This window comes from Tupaia chinensis, unplaced genomic scaffold (genome assembly GCF_000334495.1).
Source record: "Tupaia chinensis unplaced genomic scaffold, TupChi_1.0 Scaffold000333_1, whole genome shotgun sequence".
NCBI lineage: Eukaryota > Metazoa > Chordata > Mammalia > Scandentia > Tupaiidae > Tupaia > Tupaia belangeri.
In genome coordinates, this window is record NW_006159827.1 from 1,431,904 (window position 1) to 1,446,845 (window position 14,942).

General features: G+C 48.9%; 1 protein-coding gene across 1 annotated transcript in view; it reads right to left on the bottom strand.

The window, feature by feature from the left end:
* IL17RC (interleukin 17 receptor C) overlaps positions 1–14,942 on the bottom strand; it is a gene marked incomplete in the record, with an annotated part of 19,812 nt that overhangs the window by 3,675 nt on the left and 1,195 nt on the right. Inside the window, 11 exon segments of the mRNA XM_027773241.1 lie at positions 158–203; positions 2,470–2,520; positions 2,603–2,784; positions 2,866–2,920; positions 7,271–7,330; positions 7,543–7,682; positions 9,256–9,300; positions 9,637–9,748; positions 13,673–13,782; positions 13,863–13,928; positions 14,160–14,312. Of these exon segments, the coding sequence (XP_027629042.1) occupies positions 158–203; positions 2,470–2,520; positions 2,603–2,784; positions 2,866–2,920; positions 7,271–7,330; positions 7,543–7,682; positions 9,256–9,300; positions 9,637–9,748; positions 13,673–13,782; positions 13,863–13,928; positions 14,160–14,312 (1,020 nt within the window).

The following is a 14,942-nucleotide window of genomic DNA, read 5'->3' on the forward strand; positions in this document are numbered from 1 at the left end:
GAGTGAGAGACTGCTCTGAGCAAGAGCCAGTGTTCTTGGGGGTTGCCACTTGCCATCCCACACCCTGTGCCTTGACCTTTGACCCCAGAAACTGGCCCCTCCAGGATTCACCCCTGCTGCAGCGGCCCTGTCCTAGCTGGCCCCAGGCCCCACTCACCTGCCCACAAGCACTCTTGCAGCTGCAACTTCTCCCAGCTGCTCACCTGCTTGGAAGAGGACAGAGTCAGGGATATTAGGAAAAGCAAGAGTGAGACCAGCAGATGGCATAATGGATACATTGCTGGGCTCCCAAGTAGTTGACCATGGTTTGAGTCCTGGACCCTGCAGCTTAAAACTCATGCCAGGCACATGTGCATACATGCCCAAAATCCCAAGAGGAGAATGGAGGAGAAGGGATTGTGGCATGGCCATCCCCCCAGGGGGTGATTTCTCACTTTCTGTCTCTCTGTCTCTCTCTCTGTCTCTCTCTCTGTCTCTCTCTCCCCCTGGGAAAAATACGCACCCTACAACAAAAATCCTCTCTTAAAAAAAAAAAAAAAGTGGGACCAGCTGATGGCGTAATGGCTATGTCGCTGGACTCCCATGTAGTTGACCGCGGTTCGGGCCCCAGACTCGGCGGCTTAAACTCACGCCGGGTGCATGTACGTGCATGCCCAAGATCCCGAGAGGAGAATAGAGGAGAAGGGATTGCGGTGTGGCCATCCCCCCTGGGGGGTGATTTCTCACTTTCTGTCTCTCTGTCTCTGTCTTTCTGGCGAGCACATATGCCCTATAGCAAAAAGCCTCTTCAAAAAAAAAGGAAGAAAAGAAAGAGCCAAGGGACCAACAGATGGCATAATGGTTATGTCACTAGACTCCTACATGGTCAACTGTTTCGAATCCCAGATCTGGCAACTCAAAACTCACGCCAGGCAGGTGTGCATGTGTGTCCAAGATCCTGAGAGGAGAATGGAGGAGAAGGAATTGTGGCATGCTATCCTCCCTGGGGGTGGGGATTTCTTGCTTTCTGTCTCTCTGTTTCTCTCTGTCTCTCTGGCAAGCACATATGCTCTATAGCAAAAATCTCTTTCTCTCTAAAAATAAATAAATAAATAAATAAATAAATAAAAGCAAGAGCCAAGACCAAAAGAGAAGGGACAGGCAAGAGAAACCCTGTGGGGTTGGGGTTCTGCACTCTAGACCTCACCTTGGGCAGCTCTGAGTTCAAGGCTATATCACTGAAGCCACCCATGTTTCTCAGCCTCAGCCTCATGTGTTAAAGAGCCTTATAACCTGAAGGCTCTTTTCATGTCTTACAAAGCACTGGAGACCTTCTCTTCTCATCCAACCACCTTCTCAAAGAGAAGATTCTCACCTGACCACTACTTAAAACTGTGCGTAATAGCTATGTCGCTGGACTCCCACGTAGTCGACTGCGGTTCGCGTCCCGGACCCGGTGGCTTAAAACTCACGCCGGGCGCGTGTGCGTGCATGTCCAAGATCCCGAGAGGAGAATGGAGGAGAAGGGATTGTGGCGTGACCATCCCCCCTGGGGGGTGATTTCTCGCTTTTTTCTCTCTGTCTCTCTCTCTGTCTGGCGAGCGCACACGCCCTATAGCAAAAACCTCTCAAAAAATAAAAAACAAAAACAAAAAAACAATTGTAGTCCTAATCCTCGCTTATGCCTCTACCTTTCCCCATAGTGTTTGTATGCCATTTTTGTTTTAGGTTTTTGGCATAGGGTGCATGTACTCACCAGACAGAGAGGGAAAGTGAGAAATCGCACCCCCTGCCCCAAGGGAGAGGATGACCATGCCACAATCTCTTCTCCTCTCAGGATTTTGGGTATGCACACACACATGCCTGGCATGAGTTCCAAGCCATCAGGACTCAAACTGCAATCAGCTATGTGGGAGTCCAGCAGTTTAACATACTGTATAACTTACCACAACCATTGTCTGCCTTTCTCCATTAGAACATAGTCTCTATGAGGGTGGGGGACATATATTGGTTTTGTTCACTGATGAGTGCCTAAAACTATGCCTGACACATAGCAGGTGCTCCATAAATCTTGAACGAATGGATGTTTTTGTAATCTCCCCAAAGGATGCAGAGCAGCCTATTCTACAGGTGGGAAAATAGGATAATGACAATATTATAGCAATAATAAGAGCAGGTAGCATTTACGAAGCATTTAATCTGTGCCAGTTCCTGAGACGATGCACTTCACTTACTTCGTCTTCACGATTGCTCTGTGAAGAAGTTGGTGTTATTTTCATCACTGAATAGATGAGGAGACTGACATTCAGAGAGGTAAAATGGCTTGCCTAGGGTTCCTGCACTGCTAAAATAAATACTGGAATTCCCAGAAAAGAAGCCCATAATTACTATGACTTAGGGACCCAAGAATAAAATGAATGTGGAGGCCAGTGACTTGTCGACATCAGTAAGGTCCTGCCCCCGCCCAGCGCTAGAACATTCCCTTCTGACCTGGACACAGAGGTTAGGGTGACCTTCCAGCAACGGGAACTCACGAGGCTTCTGTGGAAAGAGATGGGGTCAAGAAAAGGGACCCCAGGATTGCCCTTCTCCCTACCCCAGGGCCACCCTCCCCCTCACTTACATTCACAGTGACATTCTCCCGGGGCAGTGGCGGGACCAAAGACAGGCAAGGTCCCCCATCCGGTGCCTGCCAGCACAGCGCAGCCTCCGCCAGCAGTGAGCAGGGCGCGTCCAGCCGCCAGCTCCGCGGGGGCAGCAGGCGTAGCTTGGCTGCCCGCCAGAGGTTCCGGTGTGCACGGGGGTCTGCAGGGAGAGGGTGGTCACTCTGTAACTGGCACCATCCACCCACACCACCCGCAGCCCAGGCCCTGGCGGGTCCCTCACCGTCCCTGAAGGGGCAGAAGTTCATCCTCTCCGAGTCGAGCTCCAGGGGCCACACCTAGAAAGGAAACGGTTTTGTTCATGTCAGTTCGGTGCAGTCAACCCACTGTGAGTTTGTGCCAGGCCCTCTGGAAGGCACTGGGGACCCGTTCATTAAGCACATATTTCACAAACACTTGCCCGAAATTTTCCCCCTTTAATTCATTCAGTCTTCCAGCAAACGCTATGCCAAGCATGTCTTCATCCAACAAACTTTTTAAAATAATTATTTAACTTTATTTATTTATTCATTTATTTTGATTACAGAGGGGCAGAGTGAGAGAGAGAGAGAGAGAGGGAAAGTGAGAAATCAAGCCACCAGGTCTGGGACTCGAACCATGTGGGAGTCCAGCACTTTTAACCACCATGCCACCTGCTGGGTTTTTTTGTTTTGTTTTGTTTTGTTTTGTTTTGTTTAAGAGAGATTTTGCCATAGGGTGAATGCATTCATGGGACAGAGAGATACAGAAAAAAAGAAATTGCACACACCCCTCCCCCCGGGGAAATAGCCATGCCACAGTTCTTTCTCTTCCATTCTCTGCTTGGGATTTTGAGCACACATGCATACACACCTGATGCGAGTTTTAAGCCTGGGTCTGGGACGAGGACAGTCGACTATGTGGGAATCCAGTGACATAACCATTATGCCATCTGCTGGTCTCTGTCCAACAAACTTTTAAGCCCACTATATGTTTTAGTGGTATGATAGGTACAAGGAACCTTCAGTAATAAATTTTAATTCATTCCACAATCACTCTGTGAGCACTTACTATGTGTCAGGTACTATGACACATTCATTTATTCTGTTTGTTTTTTGTAAGGTTTTGCCATAAGGCACATGTGGTCACTAGAGAGAGAGAGAGAGAGAGGGAAGGAAAGTGAGAAATAATCCCCCCAGGGCAAATGGCTACCCTTAATCTCTTCTCCTCCAGTCTCCTCCTGAGATTTTGGCCATGCACACACACCTGGTGTGATTTTCAAGCTGCCAGGAGCAGGACTCGAACCATGGTCAGCTAGAAGGTAGCATGGTGGTTGAGATGCTGAACTCCCACATGGCTTACCACAGTTCGAGGCCCAGACTTGGCAGCTTGCTTTCTCACTTTCCCTTTCTCTGGTAAGCAAATAATAATAATTAAAATAAAAAATTTTTTTGAGATTTGAGATTTGATCTTATTTATGTTTTTTTCTCTTATAAAATCTTATTTTTGACTGGATTCAGACTTAGAAGTAGAAGCTCTCAGAGAGGACAGCCTGCGTCTCTTGGCAATCTGTTCTTGGCATTTTTCTTTAGCCTTCTTCATTGTCTTGGCCAAAAGTTTAGCATATTCTGCTGCCTCTTCCTTAGTTTTCTTCAGTACATCATTTCCTGAGGGCAGTACGCCGGCGTATGTGTGGCAGGACACGGGGAGTCACAAGACGCTGCATCTTAGGTGCTTTGGTCCTAGGAATCTCACCTTCTTCACTTAAGAGCTTTCTTTCTTTCATTTTTTTTTTAATGTTTTTCATTTAACTTTATTCATTTATTTATTTATTTGTTTATTTCAATTTGACCAGAGAGGTACAGAGAGAGAGAGAGAGAGAGAGAAAGCAAGCCACCAGCTCTGGGACTTGAACCATGGACGGCCATGTGGGAATCCAGCACCCCTAATCACCACACCACCTGCTGGTCCCCTTTAAGAGCTTTCTTACAACATATTGGCAGACATCATCTTTAGAAAGATTGATCTCATAGCTCTCTTAGGCCCCAAGCAATGAGGCTCCGTGGTATCAGTCAGTCCTGGAAAATCCTTCTCTCCTTTTTTACAATAACTAAGTTAAGAACACTCAGATTGGCATCCACAATGCAACCCCGAACCGATTTTCGCTTCCTTTCCCCAGTTCTCCTTGGTCTATGACAGGAATGTCCCTTACTCAGTAGCAGGCAGACACCGCCATGGGTCAAGACACCCTGCTTCATAGGGGAACCTTGTTTGTCATTTCCACCCCTAATCTGGACTACATAACCCTTGCATTCTTCACCCAGAGCGTCAGCACAACTTCTGTGGCCATACGCTTTTCATAAAAAGCACAAAATTTGCATTCATCGTCCACTTCAATGAGTTTCTGGCAGCCAATGGCAGGGAAGGAGATATTCAGCTTCATCTTGAAGCAGCTCAAGAAACAATTATTTTTTTATATAAATCCTGAGAGGTGGGACCAGTAGTTAGTGTAATGGCTATGTCGCTGGACTCCCATGTAGTCAATTGTGGTTCGAGTCCTGGACCTGGTGGCTTAAACTCACACCGGGCGCGTGTGCGTGTGTGCCCAAGATCCCGAGAGGAGAATGGAGGAGAAGGGATTGTGGTGTGGCCATCCTTCCTTGGGGGGGGGATTTCTCATTTTCTGTCTCTCTGTCTCTCTCTGTCTTTCCAGGGAGCACATGCACCCTATAGCAAAAACCTCTAAAAAAAAAATCCTGAGAGGAGAATGAAGGAGGGATTTCTCATTTTCCTTCTCTCTTTGTCTCTCTCTGGCCAGAGCACATGTCCTATGGCAAAAAACAAAAACAACAACAACAAAAAATTTTAAAAAGCACCTATTATATGCTTAGCCCTGTTTTAAGCACTTGAGATAACATGTAAATTTATTCATCAGCATTTTTTAAGAGAAGTTTTTGCTATAGGGCCTCATCAGAGAGACAGAGAAAGACAAGACAGAAAGCAAGAAATACCTCCCCCCCAGGGGGAATGGCCACGCCACAATCCCTTCTCCTCCATTCTCCTCTCGGGATCTTGGGCACACATGCACACATGCCTGGGATGACTTTTAAGGTGCCAGGTCCAGGACTCGAACTGCAGTCAACTATGTTGACTACTACTCCCACATAGTTGGAGTCTGGCAATGTAACCATTACGCCAACTGCTGATCCCTTATTCATCAGAGTTTTAAAGAAGAAGACCTACTTTGTGGCAGGTGTTGAGCTTGACATTGAGGATATTTAAGTCACAGCAGACATTCTGTGCTAGATGGCAGAATCATCCATCCAGTCCTTCAACAGTTAGCACCCATGTCAGGCGCCGTGCAAGGCTCCAACAGTTATTCCATTTGAAATATATATGATTTGCTGGCCCTTCAGAGCAATCATAAACTCATAATTATTTAAGAATGAAGTATGTGGGGCTGGCAGGTAGTGTGGTGGTTAAGGGCGCTGGACTCCCACATGGCTGGCCACAGTTTGAGTCCTGGATCTGGTGGCTTGCCTTCTTACTTTCTCTCTCTCTTTCTTTCTCTCTCTGTGTCCCTCTCTGACAAAATTAAAAATGAGTAAGTAAATAAAGTTAAACGAAATAATTTTTCAAGAAAGAATAAAGTATGTAAGTACATTAGTAAAGCAATCACTCACTTCAGAGTATTTCTTGAAGCTCTTTTGTGTGCAAGGAGAAATTTGACAGGTGTCCAAATAAGAAAGGAAGTGCAGAGTGGACAAGTAGGGACAGCAGAAGCGCAAGGGGATTTGGAGCTAGGAGAGGCCAGGTGGTTGGGGGAGGGCTTTGGGAAAGACGTGACAGATGAGCCGGGATGATTTGGTTGTACAGAAATGGAGAGTGGGCAGTTCAGGTTGTGGGGCCCCCTGAGCAAAGGCACAGAGGTGGGTGTGTCTTGGTAAGTAGCTCCACTGGATGTAATAAAGGCCATCGACGGGGAATCATGGGGGAACTATAACGGAGAGATTCAGATAGGGGCAGAGTATGGGGCCAGAAAACCTGGGAGGCGATGGATGGGACAGTAGGGCCAAAGGTTACGGAAACAGCCTACAGGAGAAATGAGGGAGGGCAGACTGGGCTGAGATGGAGAGGAGGGGAAAGAGAATGAGACACATTAGTATCAGAGGTACAGTGATGGGACGTGAAGACCAGTTAAATGTGCAAGGAAGAGGAGAGGGAAGAGTGAACGCACACAAGCCTGGATTAAAACAGTCATATTCCCGTTCTACAGATGGGAAGCAGGCTCAGAGAGGTGAAGGGACTTGCCCAAGGTCACATAGCCTAGCAAATTCAACAACCAGGATTCAAACCAGTTTGAGTCCATAGCGCATGCTTGACCTCCAGGGGAGCATGAAGAGAATTAGAGGGGTAGGGGAAGGCTTCCAGAAGAGGTGACGTCTAAACAAGGTCATGGAGCATAAGTGGGAATCCTGAGGCTGGAGAATCAGGAAGAACATTCTGGGCATGTGAAAGGCAGAAGGTGTAAGACAGCAAGAACGAAGAGAGGCCAGGCATGCAGAGAGCCATATCTCCTCCTCAAAGAGGAAGTGGTGAGAACGGGAAAGCAGGGGCCACTCCTTCCCCGTCTTCCCAGTTCCCTTCGTGGCACTGGGCTGGACTCCTACCTGAATACAGAGGCAGGGAACCAGGTCTGTATGGTTCAGAGTAATGTTCTGAGGTCCAGTCTGTGGGACAAGCAGAGGCACAGAAGTTAGAGAAGATAAAGGCGAGGGCGGGGGGAGGCTGTAGTCGAGGAGACCAGGCAGGCAGAAGTTCCGCCACCGGTGCTCTCTGGGTTTGGGTGTGTCCTCAAGGGTCCCCTTTGGTGACACGTGTGCATCTTTAGCATGGGCATTAGTGTGGAGTGGGAGTGGGCTTGAGAACAGAGAGGCCTTACCAGGTTTTTGTGCCACCAGGGTTTGGGGGAACCCTGGACCTGATTCCAGTACAGCGAGAGGCTGAAGTGCTGCTTCTCAGAGATGTCCAGTACCAGGTGCACGTAGTCACCATCTGCCGACACATTGAGCCAGGGCAGGGCTGCACGGGGAGCCAGAGAGAGGACTGCTTAGGTATCCTCCCTCCAACTCCTCTGCACACCCAAGCCTGGACCTTGATCACCAACTGACTCTTCCAAACTTCCTTCAAACCTCTTAGCCTGGGATGTGCCTGGAGAGCAGAGCCTCTGTCCTCGTCCCAGACCAGGAGCTGCCCTAGGACTGACCTCATGGAGGCTCTTGGGACAACTAGCTCCACTCCTCTGCAGCCAAATCACTCTCCCTTGCTCAGACCCATGTTACTCCCAGTAACAGCTGGAGTCCTTATAAGGGCTTGCAAGGCCCTACCCAATGTAGCTGCCCAACCTCATCCCCTAGGACTTACGTCCTTAGTTACTCACTGCAGACACACTGGCCTCCTTGCCATCACTTAAACACACCCAACAAACTCCCACCCCAGCTCTTCTCCCTCTGCCCAGAACCGTTCTCCCCTCAGGCACTCATGTGGCTCCTCCCTCACCTCCTTCAGACCTTTGGTCACTGGAGTGAGGTCAACTCTGATCATCGCACCTCCAGACCTTGTTATTTTTCTTCCCCCCAATGTCCCCACAGCCCCACTCACCATCTAATGTATTGCACACTGCACAGCTCCCTGTGTTTACTAAGACCCCCTCACTCCCACCCAGACCCTGACTCCCAGCTCCGTGAGAGCAGAGGATTTTGTCAGTTCTGTGCACTGATTTATCGCCGATGGTAGGGCTATGCCTGGCACAGACTCACTACTCGATAAGCATGTCTGAAGAAATGAGCGGGTATCTACTGAACAAATAAAGAAATGAAATGCATGATGCGTATCTGTGTTTTCAAAGCTCTGGTGTTGAGTAGTTTTTAATAAATTGCCAAAGAAGCAGGCCAAGTTTAAGGACCAAAAGAGAGTGAAGGTGAAAAAACTAAATAGTTCAGAAAACATCTGCACTGGGACCAGCAGTTAGCATAATGGCTATGTCGCTGGGCTCCCACATAGTTGACCGCAGTTCGCGTCCCGGACCCGGTGGCTTAAAACTCACGCCGGGCGCGTGTGCGTGCGTGTGTGCCCAAGATCTCAAGAGGAGAACGGAGGAGAAGGGATTACAGTGTGACCGTCTTGATTTCTCGCTTTTTGTCTCTCTGTCTCTCTCTGTCTGTCTGGCGAGCGCATGCGCCCTATAGCACAAAGAAAAACCTCTCAAAAAATTTTAAAAAAATAAAATTAAATCTAAATAGTGAGTATGGGGAAGTCAGAACTTAAACTTTCCTAGTCTTTGTTCTGGACTTAATGTTATTTTTACCTTGATATCTGGAGGGGACATCATAATCCCAACGATGCTTTGGGCCTCTAGATGTCCCTAGTACTAAGAGATGTGTGTAACAGGAGTGTGAGAGAGATTTGTCTCTACATTCCCGGTGCCTGGCGCCGAGTAGCAGGCACTGCGGTCCCTGTGTTATGGAGCTATGAATGCATTAACGTGTTCTGTGAGCTCTGGGATGAGGCAGCCCGGATCTGAAGCTGATTCCAAGGTCCCTCACTCTCCAGACCTTGCCCTCCCTCCTCCCCGCCCGCTGGCCCTATCCCCTACCCCAGCAGCTCTGGATGCTGTCCTGGACTTCCAGCCCCCTGCAGTCTGGGGAGAGATCACAGAAAAGCCTCCAGTGGGGCTGGGAGCCACGGAAAGAACAGGGGCAATCCCACCCGTGAGGGGCACTGGGAAGGGGTCTCTGTCCCCTCAGTACCACCCACATCTACCCAGGGTTCAAAGCACCCTCTCTGGGGACTGGAAATCCATGCTACCCGGGGAAAAGAAGCCCTGACGGACTGATTCTAGGGAGGATGTGAGCTCAGACTCCTGCCTGAGAGTAGACAGGGACTGGGAAGAGGGTGAAGGCGGAGGGGCGTGGACAGAGGGGCAGGTAGTAGGGGGGCCAGGACTTGGGGCTCCTGAGGCTCTGGAGTCACTTACCAGGCAGCTGCTGTGTGAGGTTGAGTTCTGTTTGGTACCTGGGCTGAGTGTAGGACCAGATCTGCACTTCTCCTCCCACGGCAGCCTCAAAGCAGTCAAAGACCACAGAGCCCTGCAAGGAGGGAGTGGGGAAGGCTGGTGGCACAGGATCCAGAGTCCAGACCAAGGGCTGTGGGCTCCTCTGCGTGAACCAGTCTGCTCACCACCCTCCTTCCTCAGACAGTGACTATTCTTACACTGGGCAGCTTGAAACCACTCACTAAAGTTTTCCCTAAGGGTTCCCAATGATTTTTTTAAGAATTATTTTTATTTTATTTATTATTATTATTATTTTTAAATCTGACCAGAGAGAGAGAGAGAAAGTGAGAAAGCAAACCGCCAGGTCCAGGACTCAAGCGCAGTTGGCCATGTGGGAGTCGAGTACCTTGACCACCACGCCACCTGCTGGTGCCAAGGGTACCCAATTCTAAAGACAACACCCTTGGTGGGGGTGTCAGGAGGGGTCCTGGCTATTTGTATCCTTGCCCCCACCCTGCTGTCCTGGATCACCCGGGCAAAGCTAAGGTGGTGAGACACCCCAACACAAATGTGGGTCCCTCCCTACAGAAGCAGTCCCATACCTAGTGCCTCAAAGCTCCTCACAATTCCCTTGTGAGGAGGGCCAAGCAGAAGTTCCTCCAGTCGGGACCAGCAATTGGCATAATGGCTATGTCACTGGACTCCCACCTAGTTGACCACAGTTCGCGTCCCGGACCCGGTGGCTTAAAACTCACGCCGGGTGCATGTGCGTGTGTGCCCAAGATCCCGAGAGGAGAAGGGAGGAGAAGGGATTGCGGCGTGGCCATCCCCCCTGGGGGTGATTTCTCGCTTTCTGTCTGCCTGTCTCTATGTCTCTCTCTGTCTGTCTGGTGAGCGCACACGCCCTATAGCAAAAACCTCTCCAGAAAAAAAAATAAAGAAGTTCCTCCAGTCTACAATTTTCCAGAGAAGAGGATATGGGCTAGGGGCCGACACTGGAGGGGAAGTCAAAGGGTTGAGTGACCTGACCCCTTTGGAGGTAAACCTGCCAGCATCCTAAGACAGGGAGAAGCTCCCACACCATGGTGCTTACACCTGTGTGTAGCAGGAGGAGCATGAATTAGTCTAAGAGTCCAGAGAAGGGCATCCAGCTCACAGACAGCCCCTCTCCTAGCTTCAGTTTTCCTATCTGAAAAATGAGGATTAAAATAATGCTGGAACCGGCAAGTGGCGTGGTGGTTAGGGCGCTGGACACTCCCACATGGCTACCATGGTTTGAGTCCCGGACCTGGTGGCTTGCTTTCTCACTTTCTCTCTGTCTCTCTGGTCAAATTAAAATGAATAAATAAAATTGAATAAAATAATTAAAAAAAAAACCAGAATTTAAAGTAGTTAATTTGGTCGACCTATTTAAAAATAATAATAATAATAATAACGCCTAGTGGGGGTTGACAGGTGGTGTGGTAGTTAAGATGCTGGATTCCCACATGGCTAACCATGGTTTGGGTCCAGGACCTGGTGGCTTGCTTTCTCACTTTCTCTCTGTCTCTGTCTGGTCAAATTTAAAATAATAAACATAGTAATAATAAATAAAATAAACAATTCTTTAAAAAAATAATAATGCCTAGGGACCAGCAGATGGCGTAATGGCTAAAATGCTCGACTCCCATATAAGCCACCACGGTTTGAGTCCCGGACCCGGTGGCTTAAACTCGCATCGGTTGCATGGGCGTGCATGCCCAAGATCCCAAGAGGAGCATAGAGGAGAAGGGATTATGGCATGGCCATCCCCCCTGGGGAGTGATTTCTAGCTTTCTGTCTCTCTGGTAAGTGCATGCACCCTATAGCAAAAACCTCCAAAAAAAAAAAAAGGAAGAAAGAAAGAAAATAATGCCTAGCTGATTGGGTAGTTTTGAGGATTACTGTACAAAAGGAAATATTAATGCGCCAGCCAGGTGGCATGGTGGGTAAGGGGGCTGGATCCCACAAGGTCAATGCAAAACTTTAAGTGCTGGACCCAGAAGTTTGAAAAACACACCAGGTGTCTGTGTGTGCATGCCCAAAATCTAAAGAGGAGAATAGAGGAAAAGGAACTGTGGCATGGTCATCCTCCTAGGGGGCTGCTTTCTTACTCTTTCTCTGGCAAGCACAAGTACCCTAGAGCATACTGGGGGTAAAAAAAAAGAAGAAGAAAAATTAAACTTACTGAGACTTTTTAGGGCTGGGCATTACTGCAAGTGTTTTACATATATCAACTTACTTGATTCTCACAACAACTATATGAGATAAAACTATTCCCTTTTTTCTAAGTGGTCAAAAAACTAACAGGGTCCAGCCTGGTGACACAATCAGTAGTAAACTGAACTGTGGTGCTGGAGGCCATATGGCCTCTGTGGGTTTGGATCACCAGGCTGGCTTGGAAATATGCAGGGTATGCATGCAATCTTGATGAGCAGGAGAGACAGGGAAGGGGAACTGCAGCTCGATGGGACCCTGTCAAGGGTGTTTCTCTCTCTCTCTTGTGCATGCACACTATCATAAATAAAGTTCAATGTGGGGCCGGCCAGTGTCATGCTGGTTGGGGCAATGAACTCCCATATGTCCGACCATGGTTCGAGTCTTGGACCTGGCAGCTTTCTCTCTCTCTCTCTCTCTCTCTTACTCTGTCCCTCTCTGGCCAAATTAAAAATAAATAAATGAATAAATAATTAAAGTTAAATAAAATAATTGTTTTTTAAAATTAAATTTTTTAAAAGGTTTTTGCCATAAGGTTCATGGGCTCCCCAGGAAGAAAGAGAGAGAGAAAGGGAGAGGGAAAGTGAGAAATCACCCGTCGGAGGGATGGCTACACCACAATCCCTTCTCCTCCATTCTCCTGGTATTGTGGGCACACACACACACACACACACACACACACATGCACCTGGCATGATTTTCAAGCCACCAGGTCTGGGACTTGAACTGCAGCTGGCCATGCAGTTCAGCTGGGTAACCACTACACCACCTGCTGGCTGGCCTCTAAGCTTATTATTTTTAAAAAGCCCTTTTTTTTTTTAGAGAGATTTTTGCTATAGGGCGCGTGCGCTCGCCAGACAGACAGAGAGAGACATTAGACACAGAAAGTGAGAAATCACCCCCCAGGGGGGATGGTCACGACGCAATCCCTTCTCCTCCATTCTCCTCTCGGGATCTTGGGCACGCACGCACACGCACCCGGCGTTGAGTTTTAAGCCACCAGGTCCAGGACGCGAACTGCGGTCGACTACGTGGGAGTCCAGCGACATAGACATAGCCATTACGCTAACTGCTGGCTCCCTTAAAAAGCCCTTTAATAGTATTTCACAAAGGAAGTTATGTAAATAAACACATGAAAAGGTGCTCATTTTCATTACTCATCAAGAATGTACAAATTAAGGGACCAGCAGATAGCATAATGGCTATTGCTGGACTCCCACGTAGTCGAACGTGGTTCAAATCCCGGACTCAAAGACTTAAAACTCACGCCGGGCACATGTGCGTGTGTGCCCAAGATCCCCAGAGGAGAATGGAGGAGAAGGGATTGCGGTGTGGCCATCCCCCCCTGGGGGGTGATTTCTCGCTTTCTGTCTCTCTGTCTTTCTGGCGAGCGCACACGCCCTATAGCAAAAACCTCTCCCAAAAAAGGAAAAAAAAAAAAGAACGCACAAATTAAAACCACAAAAATACATCACTACATGCATTGCAGAATGGCTAAAATGTAAAGTCACATCACCAAATGCTGGCAAAGGTGGCAAGTAACTGAAACTTCCATAACTGCTGATGGGAGCATAAAATAGGGGAAACCGCTCAGTGGTTTCTCACAAGTCAAACAGGTGAGACGGGACTCTTCCTTTCTCGTGTCCCGGACAGAAAACCTGAGGTATAAAGGCCTGAGAGGATGTGCCCAGAGCTCTGGCTGGAACCTGTACTTATCAGACATAATGCGTTTGGTGGGTCTCGGATATGGTGAGGATGGTCGTCAGTATCACGGTTTGCCTACCACAGGCTGACCAGGCTGCACGAGGGCAGCAGGCACGAGCACCTCCAGCAGGACGCAGCGGGCAGTGGGGTAGGCCTGGAAGGCGAGCACAATGTAGGCCTGCAGCGAGGCTGTGAGCAAGAGGACAGAGTCAGGCCGGGGGCGGCAGGCAAGTCCCTGGCAAGGGGCAGGCAGGCCAGTCTGTTCTCACCGTTCCTAAGCTCTGGGTCAGCAGCTCCTCCAAACTCTTCCTCAATTTCAGGCTCTTCCCAGTGCCCTGGAAGGATCCAAGGGCAAGACCCAGGTCAGGACCCCTGCTCTGGGCTGCCTTGGGCTTAGCTTGCTCCTAGAGAGCCCAGCACTAGTAAGCAGGAGCCAGGGGTCCTTCAGCCAGTGTCCTCCAGGAGAGCCTAAGATGCCCGGGGCTGCTGACAGAGTCCCCGGGTCCTCATGCCCACCCCAGAGGCATACACATGTGTGCATGCATGGTCACAGACGCCTCACTCACCGTGCACGGCTAAGTGGACAGTCACACGCACGCAGAGGTCACAGTCGTTCTCCTGGTGGCAACGCAGCACCAGCTCTGTCTGCAGGTGCCTAGGCACCAGCACAGGGCCTGGGGCAGACACGATCCTTCCAGGCAGGCAGAGGATGTCGCCACCTAGACATGACCGGCAGAGTGAAGCTGAAGCTGTTCAGAACCCAGAGTCTGGTGGTACTTGATACCCACAGAGGGCCAAGGAGCCTGGCTTCTCCTGGGCTAAGTGGGTGGGGAGGGTGTGGACTGGGACAGCTCCCTTTCCTTCCACCAACCTGGGGTGTTCTTTTCTCTCTAAAAGTGGGGATAATGGGGCTGGCAGGTGGCGTGGTGGTTAAGGGCACTGGACTCCCACATGGTTGATTGCAGTTCAAGTCTGGGAACTGGCAGCTTGTTTTCTCACTTTCTCTTTCTCTCGCTGGTCAAATTAAAATAAATAAATAAATAAATAAAGTTAAAATAAAATAATTCTTTTCAAAATTTTTATTTATTTATTTTAATTTGACGTGCCAGCTCAAAAAAAAAAATTCTTTTTTAAAAGAACTGTTTTACTTAACTTTATTTACTTTAATTTGTCTAGAGAGAGACAGAGTGAGAGAGAGTGCGTGCGCACAAGCCGCCAGGTCTAGGACTTGATCAGCCACATGGGAATCTAGCGCACTTAACCACCACACCACCTGCCGGCTCCAGTAAGTTTTTTTTTTTAGAGGTTTTTGCTATAGGGGGCTCGCCAGACAGACAGAGGGGGACAGA